At 41.4% G+C, this 16,201-nt stretch overlaps 1 protein-coding gene and 1 long non-coding RNA gene across 2 annotated transcripts in view; one reads left to right on the top strand and one right to left on the bottom strand.

Annotated features, from left to right (window-relative positions):
- The window catches only part of LOC108281758, a 35,001-nt gene that overhangs the window by 5,419 nt on the left and 13,381 nt on the right, over positions 1-16,201 (bottom strand). The window lies entirely within an intron of this gene.
- On the top strand, positions 7,618-8,470 carry LOC108281757 (glutathione S-transferase Mu 2-like). The gene is given in 2 exon segments (XM_037727452.1): positions 7,618-7,979; positions 7,982-8,470. Coding segments are annotated over 2 exon segments (630 nt in total). The 5' UTR covers positions 7,618-7,642; the 3' UTR covers positions 8,275-8,470.

Here is a 16,201-nt window from a genome sequence, read left to right as displayed (position 1 = left end):
GACCATCCTGGTCAACACGGTGAAACCCCGTCTCTACTAAAAAAAATACAAAAAATTAGCTGGGCATGGTGGCGCGTGCCTGTAATCCCAGCTACTCAGGAGGCTGGGGCAGGAGAATTGCCTGAACCCAGGAGGCGGAGGTTGCGGTGAGCCGAGATCGCGCCATTGCACTCCAGCCTGGGTAACGTGAGTGAAACTCCGACTCAAAAAAAAAAAAAAGAATTGATATCTGGAAGTGTCTGCCACATCTCCTTCAATACAGTCTCTGCTTCAAACCCTTCAATGATTTTCCACTGCTTTTCAGAGTAAATTTGAAATCCTTAAAGTTATCCTAAGTGAAATAACTCAGAAAAACTTTTTTTAAAGTAAAAATAAAAATTTAAAAATTAAAAAAAAAAAAAAAGGCCAGGTGTAGTGGCTCATGCCTGTAATCCCAGCTTTGAGAGGCTGAGATGGGAGGATTACTTGAGGCCAGGAGTTCAAGACCAGCCTGGGCAACATAGTGAGACCCCATCTTTGTAATAATAATGAATAAAAATGAAATCCTTAAAGTTGCTCCATGGGCTGAATTGTGTCCCCCAACACCACAAAAAAATTCGTATATTGAAACCTTAACTTTCAGTACCTCAGAATGTGACTGTTATTGCATATAGGGCCTTCAAGGAAGTGAGCTAAATGGGAGTCTTTAGGGTGGGCTGTAATCCAATCTGACTAGGTTCCTATAAAAAGAGGAGATTAGAACATACAGAGAGAAGCCAGGGATATGCAGACACAGGGAAAAGACCATGCAGATGAGGCAGGAGAATAGGGTCTGGAGGCAGGGAACCTATGGCCAATTCACACTGATTTCCTAGAACCAAATCAAAAGGAAAACCCCAACTTTCCACACCTAAATAACAAAAGGACTGGAAACTACTCCCTTTGCAAACTGTCCCCCACTTTTTATTCATGGGAGATGAAATATTGAAAGTACTTCTGATTGGTTGCTTTCGACAATCCATCAGACGTTTGCATAAGAGTATAACTTGTAACTTAACTTCAGCTTCTGATTGGTTGCTTATCACAACCATTCAGACTGATTGGGCCATGTCTTCCTTTGCATAGAAGTGTAACTTTGTAACTTCACTTTAGTTTCTGATTGGTTGCTTTCCACAACCAATTAGACGTTTGCAAAGGGTGTAATATTTGTAACTTCACTTCAGCCTCTGATTGGTTTCTTTCTGCAACCAATCAGACTGACTGTGAGCCACTATCTCATTTGCATGGGGTGTACACCAAGTGGCCAATGGGAAATCTCTAGAGGATATTTAAACCCCAGAAAATTCTGTAACTAGGCTCTTGAGTCCCTATGCTTGGCCTGCTTCCACCCTATGCAGTGTACTTTTGTTTGCAATAAATCTCTGGGGTTTTTTTGGATTTTTGTTGTTGTTGTTGTTGTTTTTTAGATGGAGTCTCACTCTGTCGCCCAGGCTGGAATGCAATGGCACAGTCTGAACTCACCACAACCTCTGCCTCCCAGGTTCAAGCGATTCTCCTGCCTCAGACTCCCAAGTAGCTAGGATTACAGGCATGTGCCACCATGCCTGGCTAATTTTTGTTTTTTTGTTTTTTTTAGTAGAAATATTGGACAGGCTGGTCTATAGACTCCTGACCTCGTGATTCACCCACCTCAGCCTCCCAAAGTGCTGGGATTACAAGTGTGAGCCACCGCACAGCCAAATCTGTTTTTATGGCTTCATTCTTTCCTTGCTTTGTTTGTACATTTTGTCCAATTCTTTGTTCACAATGCCAAGAACCTGGACACCCGCCACCTGTAACATGGAGACACTGAGAAAAGGTGGCCATCTGTAAGCCAAGGAGAGAGGCCTTAGAAGAAACCAAGCCTGCCAATACTTTGATCTTGGACTTCCAGCCTCTACCATGAGAAAATAAATTTCTATCATTTAAGCCACCCAGCCTGTGGTACTTTGTTATGGTAGCCTCAGCCAACTAACACAGCTCCTTAAGAGAGTTGAGTGTGATCTGGATCCCCACTAACCTAGGGTTCACTCTTTCACCATTCTCCCTTGCTCATGGCCCTGTGGTCACACTGGCCTTTCTAGAAGGTCAGCCCCATTCGAGGCTCTGGAGCTTTGAAGGCACTGTTCCTTCTAACTAGAGCTCTGTGCCCCCTGCTTTGTAAGTGACTGGCTCTTTCTTGTCACTTAGGTCTCAGCTCACATATTTCTTGAGAAGTGTCTTCCTGACCATCCTGTGGAACAGAAGTGTCTCCTTCTCCCTGATATTCTTTATCCCTGGCCATGGTTTGTTTCTTTACAGATTTTTATCATGATTTGTGATAAGTTTGTTTGTTTACTTTTGTCATCATTTCTTTTGTCTTTCCAGTAGTAGACCTTAAACTCCCATGAGGACAGAAACATGCCTGTTCTTTTTTTTTTGGACGGAATCTTGCTCTGTTACCCAGGCTAGAGTGCAGTGGCGCGATCTTGGCTCAATGCAACCTCCACCTCCCAGGTACAAGCAATTCGTTTTTGTGAGACAGAGTCTTACTTTGTCACCAGGCGCCAGGCTGGAGTGCAGTGGGGTGACCTTGTCTCACTGCAACCTCTGCCTCCCAGGTTCAAGCGATTCTCCTGCCTCAGCCTCCCAAGTAGCTGGGACTACAGTTGCCTGCCACCATGCCAGCTAATTTTTGTATTTTTAGTAGAGACAGGGTTTCACCATATTGGCCAGGCTGGTCTCAAACTCCTGACCTTGTGATCCACCCACCTTGGCCTCCCAAAGTGCTAGGATTTTAGGCATGAGCCACCTTGCCTGGTTAATGCCTGTCTTATTCATAGTTATGTTCCAATGGCCTAGCACATTCTAGACCCTCAATAAATAATTTCTGAGTGAATGGAATGTGTGTCATCTGGTATTTTCTGTGGCTTAAATTATTTATTTATTTATTTATTAGACAGGGTCTCACTCTGTTGCCCAGGCTGAGTTTGGTGGTGCACTCATGGCTCACTGCAGCCTTGACCACCTGGGCTCCAGTGATCCTCCCATGTCAGCCCTTGAGTAAGTGGGACTATAGGTGCATACCACTATGCCTGGCTAAGTTTTTAATTTTTCTGTAGAGATAGGATTTTACCATATTGCCCAGGCTGGTCTTGAACTCCTGGACTCAAGGGATCCACCTGCCTCAGCCTCCCAAAGTGCTGGGACTACAGGCATGAGCCTGGCCAGACCACACCTGGCCACTTAAATTTATTTTATTATTTATTTATTTAGGTGGAATTTTGCTGTGTCACCCAGGCTGGAGTGCAGTGGCACCATCCTGGCTCACTGCAACCTCCACCTCGTGGGTTCAAGCGACTCTCCTGCCTCAGCCTCCTGAGTAGTTGGGATTACAGGTACGTGCCACCATCACGGCTAATTTTTGTATTTTTAGTAGAGATGGGATTTCACCATGTTTGCCAGGCTGGTCTTGAACTCCTGACCTCAAGTGATCTGCCCGCCTTGGCCTTCCAAAGTGCTGGGATTACAGGCGTGAGCCACCATGCTGACAGTGGCCATTTAAATTTATTTTTAACTGTGTGTTGAATGAAAGGAGAAAGAGTAAGCCTGACTTTTCCAGGTGGGGGATGGGTAGCAATTGGGTACAATCACCACCCACATATATACCACTGGGGCACGGAAATACCACACTCCTGCTTCCTTTAAGCCATTTAACACTTTGATGATCTTCTAAGAACCTTGCTTATTAGTGGTTCCAGTTATAGCCTGGTGAAGGAGAAGGTTGAAAATAATCTGTTGTACATAATGTGTCAGAATTCTATCACCTTCACTCAACCACAGTGCATCCACTCCAAACTCCACTGGCTCATTACCTGAAGACATCCAAAAGCATTCAAACCCTTACATGTTCCCTTTGTAATAATTCAACAGCAAAAATTAAACCCAATATACCAAGCTGTTTAAAAAGTGTCATGGAGAGGAAGGTTATTCCAACCACCACATATCACAAATGCTAAACTGTTCAACAGAGGACTACCAAATGGAAATTGAAATCTGCTCCACATTTTTAATATCAAGCCAGAAGAGAAAAGAGTCTGCCATTGTCTCTACATCTAAGATGAAACCTAGAGACTCAGAGCAGTGACTGCTTTGCCTCAGCTGGCCATAAATACCCCCTTGTCTAAAAAGTCCATGCCCAAGGTGGGCATGGTGGCTCATGCCTGTAATTCCAGCACTTTGGGAGGCCAAGGTGGGTGGATCACTTGAGGCCAGGAGTTCAAGACCAGCCTGGCCAACATGGTAAAACCCCATCTCTACTAAAAATACAAAAATTAGTGAGGCACAGTGGCACAGCCCTGTAATCCTAGCTACTCAGAAGACTGAGGCAGGAGAAACATTTGAACCCAGGAGGTGGAGGTTTCATGAGCTGAGATCATGCTACTGCACTCCAACCTGGGTAACAGAGGGAGACTCTGTCTCAAAGAAAAGAAAAGAAAAAAAAAGTCCATGCCTGCCAGATTGTTGGAACAATGCAATATTATTTCAAAACATCTAAGTCTATGCAAAGAACAGACTAATCCAAAATAAGGATATAACAAGGATATTACTTCTATTAATAAAATCTATTTATTTATTTTTGAAACAGAGTCATGCTTTGTCACCCAGGCTGGAGTGCAATCGCAAGATCTTGGCTCACTGCAACTTCTGTCTCCCGGGTTCAAGTGATTCACTTCCCTCAGCTTCCCGAGTAGCTGGGGCTACAGGGCTATGCCACCACACTCTGCTAATTTTTGTATTTTTAGTAGAGATGGGATTTCACCATATTGGCCAGGCTGGTCTCAAACTCCTGACCTCAAGTGATCCACCCACCTTGGCCTCCCGAAGTGCTGGAATTACAGACCTGAGCCACCACACCCAGCCTAAAATCTACTTGAAAAGTTTCGTATAGTTTCTTCCCCCAAAGTTTCTAGGCCTCTGAGCATATTTAAGGGGAGCAAAAAGACTATATTTGCATGTTTTAAATAAGTGAATAAAATATGGACAGTATTGACTGTCTCAAGAATCAGCTCAGAACTTTTGAACCTAAAATAAATCCAAATATTAGTTTTCCTGTTTTTCTCACTTTATAATCATAAATGTGCCTTATTTATTTATTTTTATTCATTCATTCACTCTGCGTCTGCTTGCTAGGGAAATGGGTGCCTTATTTTAAGAGTCCATTGTTTTCCTCAAAGGCTGTCTGCAAAGTATTTTTGGAAAGTGAATCATTTAATATCTAAAGATGCCAACTGCTTTAGGGATCCTTATACTGAACTTTGTTTGCAATAGTAAGAAGTATGCTTTTAATGTAAATATTCACTTTCTAGCTTTTCTATCTTTGAAAATTCAGATTTTAAAGGCGCAGATTTATGTGTCTCATAGATTCTGAAAATTCATCACTATTAAAATAGTAAATAGCTGACAAAATACAAATGGCATGGTATAAAACACAGAAGGGAATTAAATCAGTGGGTGGAAATGTCTTAACTTTGTGCTGATTAAGATGTAATATGTGAGAGCTATTCGTTTCCTTTTTTAGCTTCCTCATCTCCCGTCTTATGTTTTCCTTCCCTCTCCCAATCCCCTACTTCAGCAAGTCCCCAAATTTTAAACATCAGTCTCCTGTTTGGCAACTTTTCCTGACTATTCAGCAGTCAGAAAACAGGAAAGTTACTCTTCCCTTTCCCCTGTTTTTAAAACTTCTATTTCTACTAGGCAGCTTTTACCTATCACGCTGGGCTTTTAAAAAGTATCTGAGGAATTAACTCACGCTAATGTGGCAAACACTGGTGGTAATTTCCCATGTCTTTTTTTTTTTTTTTTTGAGATGGAATTTCACTCTTGTTGCCCAGGCTGGAGTGCAATAGTCTAATCTCAGCTCACTGCAACGTCTGCCTCCTGGGTTCAAGTGATTCTCCTGCCTCACCCTCCCGAGTAGCTGGGATTACAGGTGCCCAGCTAATGTTTTGCGTTTTTAGCAGAGACGGGGTTTCGCCATGTTGGCCAGGCTGGTCTCGAACTCCTGGCCTCAGGTGAGCCATGTTGGCCAGGCTGGTCTTGAACTCCTGATCTCAGGTGATCTACCTGCCCTGGCCTCCCAAAGTGCTAGGATAACAGGTGTGAGCCACCACGCCTGGCCTCCATGTCATTTTTTTAAAAAGTCCCAGCACTTTGGGAGGCCGAGGCAGGTGGATCAAGAGGTCAAGAGATCGAGACCATCCTGGTCAACCTGGTGAAACCCTGTCTCTACTAAAACTACAAAACATTAGCTGGGCATGGTGGCGCATGCCTGTAATCCCAGCTACTCAGGAGGCTGAGGCAGGAGAACTGCCTGAACCCAGGAGGCGGAGGTTGCGGTGAGCCGAGATCACGCCATTGCACTCCAGCCTGGGTAACAAGAGCGAAACTCCGTCTCAAAAAAAAAAAAAAGTCACCCAGAGGCAGCAATGTTTTGACTCAAAGGAACACTTCATTAGTGAATGGATTCTCAAGAGGTCTTCTATTTTACATGCATTTATCTCTGCTCTCTCTCTAGTTCACTCAAATGAGACTAAAGAAGGCACACAGCCAAAAAGACAAAGAGACAACGAAGAACAATCTAAGCCCAAAGCAAGCAGAAGGAAGGAAATAGTAAGGATTAATGCAGATATTAATAAAATAGATAATAGTAGAGAAAATCGATGAAAGCAAAAGTTGATTCTTTAAAAATACCAGCAACATAGACAAAACCCTAGCAAGACTGATCAAGAAAAAAAGACTCAATTACCAAATCCAGAATTGAGTTCATTACTATTGATCTCACAGAAATAAAAATTATAAGGTGCCCAGGTACAGTGGTTCATGCCTATAATCCCAGAACTTTGGGAGGCTGAAATGGGTGGATCACCTGAGGTCAGTATTTCAAGACCAGCCTGACCAACATGGTAAAATCCCATCTCTAACTAAAAATACAAAATTATCTGGGTGTAGTGGTGTGCACCTGTAATCCCAGCTATTCTGTAGGCTGTTGGTAGGAAAATCGCTCGAACCTGGGAGGCAGACATTGCAGTGAGCTGAGATTGCACCATGGTACTCCAGCCTGGGCAACAACAGAGAGAATCCATCTCAAAAAAAAAAAAAAAAAAAAAAAAACTTCTGGAAGCTGGTTGCACAAGAATGTGAATATACTTATCACTATTAAATTGTATATTTAAAAATGGTTAAGATAGAAATTTTTATGTTAGTATATTTTACCACAATTTTTAAGAATAAATAATGATTTACAAACTCTTTCAAAATATAGAAGAGAAGGGAACATATCCCAACCTATTCTATGAGGCTGGTATTACCCTGATACCTAAACCAAATACACCACAAAAAAAGCTATAGACTAATATCTCTTACAACTCTACAGACTACTATCTCTTACAAATAAGATGCAAAATCCTCAAAAAAAATATAAGCAAGTAGAATTTGGCAATATGTAAAATGGATTATACAGCACAATCAAGTGGAATTTATCTCAGGAATGCAAGATTGGCTTAACATCCAAAAGTCAATTGTGTAACACACCACATTAACAGAGTAAATGGACCTGTCTGCAGAATCCACACCAATCAGCACCATGCCTATGACAATGGGGTACTGGGACATCCACGGGCTGGCCCATGCCATCTACCTGCTCCTGGAATATACATACTCAAGCTACAAGGAAAAGAAGTACAGGATGGGGGATGCTCCTGACTATGACAGAAGCCAGTGGCTGAATGAAAAATTCAGGCTGGGCCTAGACTTTCCCAATCTGCCCTACTTGATTGATGGGGCTCACAAGATCATCCAGAGCAACACCATCCTGCACTGCATTGCCTGCAGGCACAACCTGTGTGGGGAGACAGAAGAGGAGGAGATTTGGGAAGACATTTTGGAGAACCAGCTTATATACAACTGCATAAAGCTGGCCAGACCTGCTACAACCCAGATTTTGAGAAACTGAAGCCAGAATACCTGGAGGTACTCCCTGCAATGCTGAAGCTCTACTCACAGTTTCTGGGGAAGCAGCCATGGTTTCTTGGGGGCAAGATCACCTTTGTGGATTTCATTGCTTATGATGTCCTTGAGGGAAGCCAAGTATTTGAGCCGAAGTCCTTGGACGCCTTCCCAAACCTGAAGGACTTCATCTCCCGATTTGAGGGCTTGGAAAAGATCTCTACCTATATGAAGTCCAGCCACTTCCTCCCAAGACCTGTGTTCACATAGATGGCTGTCAGGGGCAACAAGTAGTGCCTTGTAGGCCAGGAGGTGGGAGTAAGTTGCCCATATTCAGCCCATTGCCAAGGCTGTGGAGAGCAGCTCGACTCTGCACCCCAGCACCTGCCTTCTCGGTCCTTTCTCCTGTTTATTCCCTTCTTTACCCCCAAGACTTTATTGAATAAAGTCTTCCCCTAAACCCCTATCCCATCCAAACCCTTTAAAGCCTCAGTTACCCACTTTCCTTCATGAATGTCCCCCTCCAACATTACCCTTCCCTGCACTAAAGGCAGCCTGTCCTTCCTTCCTGTTAGTGGTTGTGTCTGCTTTGAGGGGCTTCACTGGCCCCTTGCCTGTGGAGCTCAGCCCTGAGGTCCCAGCACTGCATGAAAAAGCAGCATTGACTGGTTCACAGGCCCTGTTCCTGCAGCATGATCCCTGCCTTAGGCCTACCTGATGCAAGTAAAGCCTAAACCATAAACACACACACACACACACACACACACACACACACACACAGAGAGAGAGAGAGAGAGAGAGAGAGAGAGAGAGTCAAAATCCACAGGATCATTTCAATAGATGCAGAAAAAGCATTTGACAAAATTTAACACCCTTTCATGACGAAAAAACACTCAACAAAGTAGGAATAGATGAGTATTTCTTCAACCTAATATAGGGCATCTACAAAAACCCACAGTTAACAGCATATTTAATGGTAAAAGAATTGATTCTTTTTCAGATGAAGCATCAAGACAAAATGAATAGGACAAAGACGTCTGCTCTCCCAGCTTCCATTCAACATTGTGAAGGAGGTTTTGGCCAAGGCAATTAGGCAAGAATAAGATATAAAAGGCATTCAGCTTGGAAAGGAAGAAACAAAAGTATCCTGTTAGTTGATTATGTGATTTTACATATAGAAAATTCTAATGAATCCATTAAAAAGCTATTTGAACTAATAAACAAGTTCAACAAGGTTGCAGAATATAAGATCAATATACAAACATAAATTGTATTTCTTTATAGTAGCATTAAGAAAACAGAAAATGAAATAAAGAAAATTCTGTTTACAAGAGCATCAAAAAGAAAAAATACACAGCAATTACTTTAACAAAAGAGGTGCAAAGCTTGTACACTGAAACCTATAAACATCATTGAAAGAAATGGAAAATTTTAGGGGATTCCACCAAGATGGCTGAATAGAAACAGCTCTGGTGCTTAGCTCCCAGTGAGAGAGATGCAGACAGTGAGTAGTCTCCGCATTTCCAAACAAGGTACCAGGTTCATTTCAATGGGACTAGTTGGACAGTGGGTATAGCCCAAAGGGGGTAAACTGAGGCAGGGTGGGGCACTGCTCCATCCAGGAAGTGCATCTGACTAGAGGATCAGAGGCTCTGCCTCTCTAGCACACCGGTCTGTATACTGCACTTCACCCAAAGCCTCTGCAACCCACAGAGCAGGAGATCTTCACCAGGCTGAAAAGAGACTGAGTTACCTGGGCAGAGTTGAATAACAGCCCCGGCTGGTGCTAAGGATTGTCAGCACAGATCTAGGAAGATGCATTGGCTGGGTGGGAGAAGATGCATTAGCTGGCTGGAGCTACCACCCCCCCGGGAAAGAGGGGGGTACTAAAAGAAGGGAGACAGGTGATAGGTTAGGCAGGTCCATCCCTCACAAAGCCCAGCAGGCTGAAGCCTTTTCACTTGAGGGTTTCAGAGCCAGTATATCAGTTCAAGCTCAACCCAGAAGGATCAAGCTTGGTGGGGGAAGGGCATCTGCCATTACAGAGGCAGGCCTAATCTCCCTATGTAAATAAAAGACACAGGAAGCCTACACAGCAGCTGGACTGGGTCCATGGCAGCCCAGCGGTGCCTCTATAGGCAGACAAGGGACAGACTCCATCCTCAAGTGGCTCCTGGAGATCAAAGCTAGATAAATCCACTCAGATGGGAAGAAACCAGCAGAAAAAAAGGATAAAATCATCAAAGACCAGAATGCCTCTCCTCCTCAGAGGGCTCGCAACTCCTCACCAGCAAGGGAACAAAACAGGATGGAGAATGAGTTTGACGAATTGACAGAAGCAGGCTTCAGAAGGTGGGTAATAACAAACTTCTCTGAGCTAAAGGAACATGTTTTAAAGGTTAGATGAAATGCTAACTAGAATAACCAGCTTAGAGAAGAACATAAACAACTTGATGGAGCTGAAAAACACAGTACAAGAACTTCATAAAGCACACACAAGTTTCAATAGCCAAATTGATCAAGCAGAAGAAAGGATATGAGAGATTGAAGATCAACTCAATGAAATAAAAAGAGAAGGCAAGACTAGAGAGAAAAAAGAGTAAAAAGAAATGAACAAAGCCTCCAGGAAATATGGGATTATGTGAAAAGACCTAATCTACATTTGATTGGTGTAGCTAAATGTGACAGGGAGAAAGAATCCAAGCTGGAAAGCACTCACCAGGATATTATCAAGGAGAACTTCCCCAACCTAGCAAGGCAGGCCAATATTCAAATCCAGGAAATACAGAGAACACCACAAAGATATTCCTCAAGAAAAGCAACACCAAGGCACATAATCGTCAGATTCACCAGGGTTGAAATGAAAGAAAAAATACTAAGGCAGCCAGAGAGAAAGGTCAGGTCACCCACAAAGGGAAGGCCATCAGACTCACAGTGGATCTCTCAGCAGAAACCCTACAAGCTAGAAGAGAGTGGGGGCCAATATTCAACATCCTTACAGAAAAGAACTTTCAACCCAGAATCTCACATCCAGCCAAACTAAGCTTCATAAGTGAAGTAGAAATAAAATCCTTTATGGACAAGCAACTACTGAGAGACTTCGTCACCACCAGACCTGCCTTACAAGAGCTTCTGAAGGAAGCACTAAACATGAAAAGGAACAACCAGGACCAGCCACTACAAAAATGTACTAAATGGTAAAGACCAACGACTGAATGAAGTAACTGAGTCAACTAACGAGCAAAAAAAAACAGCCAGTAACAAATTAGCAAGATGGAATTCACATATAACAATATTAACATTAAATGTAAATGGCCTAAATGCCCCAATCAAAAGACACAGACTGGAAAATTGGATAAAAAGTCAAGACCCATCGGTGTACTGTATTCAGGAGACCCATCTCATGTGCAAAGACACACATAGACTCAAAATAAAGGGATGGAAGAAGATTTATCAAGCAAATGAAGAGCAAAAAAAAGGAGGATGCAATCCTAGTCTCTGATAAAATGGTCTTCAAATTAACAAAGATCAAAAGAGACAAAGAAGAGCATTATATAATGGTAAAAGGATCAATCCAACAAGAAGAGCTAATTATCCTAAATATATACACACCCAATATGGAAGCACCCAGATACATAAAGCAAGTTCTTAACAACCTACAGAAAGATTTAGACTCCCACACAATAATAATGGGAGACTTTAACACTCCACTGTCAATATTAGACAGATCAACGCAATAGAAAATCAACAAGGATATCCAGGACTTGAATGCAGATCTGAACAAAGCAGACCTAATAGACATCTACAGAACTCTCCACCCCAAATCCACAGAATATACATTCTTCTCAGCACCGCATCACACTTACTCTAAAATTGACCACATAATTGGAAGTAAATCACTCGTCAGCAAATGCAAAAGAACAGAAATCATAATGAACAGTCTATCAGACCACAGTGCAATCAAATTAGAACTCAGGATTAAGAAACTCACTCAAAACCGCACAACTATGTGGCAACTGAACAACTTGCTCCTGAATGTCAACTGGATAAATAATGAAATGAAGGCAGAACTAAAGATGTTCTTCAAAACCAATAAGAACAAAGACACAATGTACCAGAATCTCTGGGACACATTTAAAGCAGTGTCTACAGGGAAATGTATAGCAATAAATGTCCACACGAGAAGCGAGGAAAGATATAAAATCAACACCCTATGGTCAAAATTGAAAGAACTAGAGGAGCAAGATTTAAAAAAAACTCAAAAGCTAGCAGAAGACAAGAAATAACTGAGATCAGAGCAGAACTGAAGGAGATAGAGACACAAAATACCGTTCAAAAAATCAATAAAACCAAGAGCTATTTTTCTGAAAAAAATCAACAAAATAGATAGTCAGCTAGCCAGACTAACAAAAAAGAAAAGAGAGAAGAATCAAATAGATGGAATAAAAAATGATAAAGGGGATATCACCACCAAAGCCACATAAATACAAACCACCTTCAGAGATTCGTACAAAAAATTCTCTGCACATAAACTAGCAAATCTGGAAGAAATGGATAAATTCCTGGACACTTACACCCTCCCGAGACTAAACCAGGAAGAAGTTGAATCCCTGAATAGACCAATAACAAGATCTGAAGTTGAGGCAGCAATTAACAGTATACCAAGGAAAAAAGTCCAGTTCCAGACAGGTTCACAGCCGAATTCTACCAGACATCCAAAGAGGAGCTGGTACCATTCCTTCTGAAACTATTTCAAACAATACAAAAAGAGGGAATCCCCCATAACTCATTTTATGATACCAGCATCATCCTGATACCAAAACCTGGGAGATACTCAACCAAAAAAGAAAACTTCAGGCCAATATCCATGATGAACATTGATACAAAAATCTTCAATAAAATACTGGCAAACCAAATACAAAAGCTCATCAAAAAGCTTATTCATCATGATCAAGTAGGCTTCATCCCGGGGATCTAAGGCTGGTTCAACACACGCAAGTCTATAAACGTAATTCACCACATAAACAGAAACAAAGACAAAAGCCACATGATCATCTCAATAGATGCAGAAAAGGCCTTCGACAAAATTCAACAGCCATTATGCTAAAAACTCTCAATAAACTAGGTATTGATGGAACATATGTCAAAATAATAAAAGCTATTTATGACAAACTCACAGCCAATATCATATTGAATGGGCAAAAACTGGAAGCATTCCCTTTGAAATCTGGCACTACATAAGGATGCCCTCTCTCACCAATCCTATTCAATATAGTGTTGGAAGTTCTAGCCAGGGCAGTCAGGCAAGAAAAAAAAAAGGGTATTAAATTAGGAAAAGAGGAATTCAAATTTTCTCTATTTGCAGATGCCATGATTATATATTTAGAAGACCCCATTGTCTCAGCCCAAAATCTCCTTAAGCTGATAAGCAACTTGAGCAAAATCTCAGTATACAATATCAATGGGCAGAAATCAAAAGCATTCCTATACACCAATAACAGACAGAGAGCCAAATCATGAGTGAACTCCCATTCACAATTGCTACAAAGAGAATAAAATACCTAGGAATACAACTAACAAAGGATATGAAGGACCTCTTCAAGAAGAACTACAAACCACTGCTCAAGGAAATAAAAGAGGACATAAACAGATGGAAAAACATTCCATGCTCATGGTTAGGAAGAATTAATATCGTGAAAATGGCCATACTGCCCAAAGTAATTTATAGATTCAATGCTATCCCCATCAAGCTACCATTGACCTTCTTCACAGAACTAGAAAAAACTACTTTAAACTTTATATGGAACCAAAAGAGAGCCCGCATAGGCAAGGCAATCCTAAGCAAAAAGAGCAAAGCTGGAGGCATCATGCTACCTGACTTCAAACTATACCACAAGGCTACAGTAATCAAAACAGCATGGTACTGATGCCAAAACAGAGATATAGACCAGTGGAACAGAACAGAGGCCTTGGAAGAAACATCACACATCTACAACCATCTGATCTTCGACAATCATGACAAAAAACAAACAATGGGGAAAGGATTCCCTGTTCAATAAATGCTGTTGAGGAAACTGGCTACCCATCTGCAGAAAACTGAAACTGGACCCCTTCCTTACACCTTACACTAAAATTAACTTCAGATGGATTTAAGATTTAAACATAAGACCTAACACCATAAAAATCCTAGAAGAAAACCTAGGCAATACCATTCAGGACATAGGCATAGGCAAGAACTTCATGACTGAAACACCAGAAGCAATGGCAACAAAAGCCAAAAGAGACAAATGAGACCTAATTAAACTTAAGAGTTTCTGCACAGCAAAAGAAACAATCACTAGAGTGAACCAGCAACCAACAGAATGGAAAAATATTTTTGCAATCTACCCATCTGACAAAGGCCTAATATCCAGAGTCTACAAAGAACTAAAGCTGATTTACAAGAAAAAAACAAACAAACCCATTCAAAAGTGGATGAAAGGTATGAACAGACATTTTTCAAAAGAAGACACATACAAGGCCAGCAAATATGAAAAAAAACTCATCATCACTGGTCATCAGAGAAATTCAAATCAAAACCACATTGAGATACCATCACACACCGGTTAGAATGGCAATAATTAAAAAGTTAGGAGACATGCCAGGCACGGTGGATCATGCCTGTAATCCCAGCACTTTGGGAGGCAGAGGCAGGAGGATCACCTGAAGTCAGGAGTTCAAGACCAACCTGGCCAACATGGTGAAACCTCGTCTCTGAAAAAATAAGTAAATTAAACAAATAAATAAATAAATAAAAGTTAGGAGACAACAGATGCTAGAGAGGATGTGGAGAAGGAACACTTTTACATTGTTGGTGGGAGTATAAATTAGTTCAACCATTGTGGAAGATAGTGTGGTGACTCCTCAAGGATCTAGAAATAGAAATTCCATTTGACCCAGCAATCCCATTACTGGGTATATACCCAAAGGATTATAAATAATTCTATTATAGAGACACATACACATGTATGTTCATTGTGGCACTGTTTACAATAGCAAAGACCCGGAACCAACCCAAATACCCATCAATGATAGACTGGACAAAGAAAATGTGGTACATATACACCATGGAATACTATGCAGCCATTAAAAAGGATGAGTTCATGTTCTTTGTAGGAAGATGGATGGATCTGGAAACCATCATTCTCAGCAAACTGACACAAGAACAGAAAACCAAATACCACATGTTCTCGCTCACAGATGGGTGTTGAACAATGAGAACACATGGACACAGCAAGGGGTGCATCATACACTGGGCTCTGCTGGGGGAGGCTAAGGTAGGGACAGTGGGGAGTGGGGAGGTTGGGAAGGGATAACATGGGGAGAAATGCCAGATATAGGGGATGGGGGCGATGGAGGCAGCAAACCACCTTGCCATGTATGCATCTATGCAACAATCCTACATGATCTGCACATGTACCCCAGAACCTAAAGTATAATTAAAAAAAAAAAAGAAGAAGAAGGATCGACACTGCAGTGCAGGAATTTAAAAAAGAAGAAGAAAGAAAAAAAGAAATTGAAGATTTTAATAAATGGAAAGATTTCTTATGTTCATAGAGCAGAACACCTAATATTAAGATTGAAAAACTCTTCAAATTGAACTATAGATTCAATACAATCCCTAACAAAAATCTCAGCTGATTTCTTTGCAAAAATTGGCAAGCTAATCCCAAAACTCATATGGAAATTTAAGAAACTCAGAATGATCAAAACAGTTTTTTAAAAAGAGAAAGCTGTAGAATATACATTTCCCAATTCTAAAACTAACTACAAACCTATAGTATTCAAGACAGTGTGGTACTGGCATAAGGACAGACATATCAATCAACAGAACAGAATTGAGAGTCCAGAAATAAGTCCTCACATTTACTGTCAATTGATTTTTGGCAAGAGCACCCAACTATTCAATTAGGAAAGAATAATTTTTTCAAAAAATGGCTCCAAGACACTGGATATCCATATGCAAAGGATGAAGATGGACCCTCAAACTCACACCAGATATAAAAATGAACTCAGGCCAGGCGTGGTGACTTGTGCCTATAATCCCGGCACTTTGGGAGGCTGAGGAGGGTGGATCACAAGATCAGAAGTTCGAGGCCAGCCTGGCCAATATGGTGAAACCTCGTCTCTACTAAAATTACAAAAATTAGCTGGGCAT

The sequence above is a fragment of the Cebus imitator genome, unplaced genomic scaffold (assembly GCF_001604975.1).
Source record: "Cebus imitator isolate Cc_AM_T3 unplaced genomic scaffold, Cebus_imitator-1.0 Scaffold231, whole genome shotgun sequence".
NCBI lineage: Eukaryota > Metazoa > Chordata > Mammalia > Primates > Cebidae > Cebus > Cebus imitator.
The sequence above is the reverse complement of the archived record's forward strand: the minus strand, read 5'-3'. Positions and strand labels throughout refer to the sequence as shown.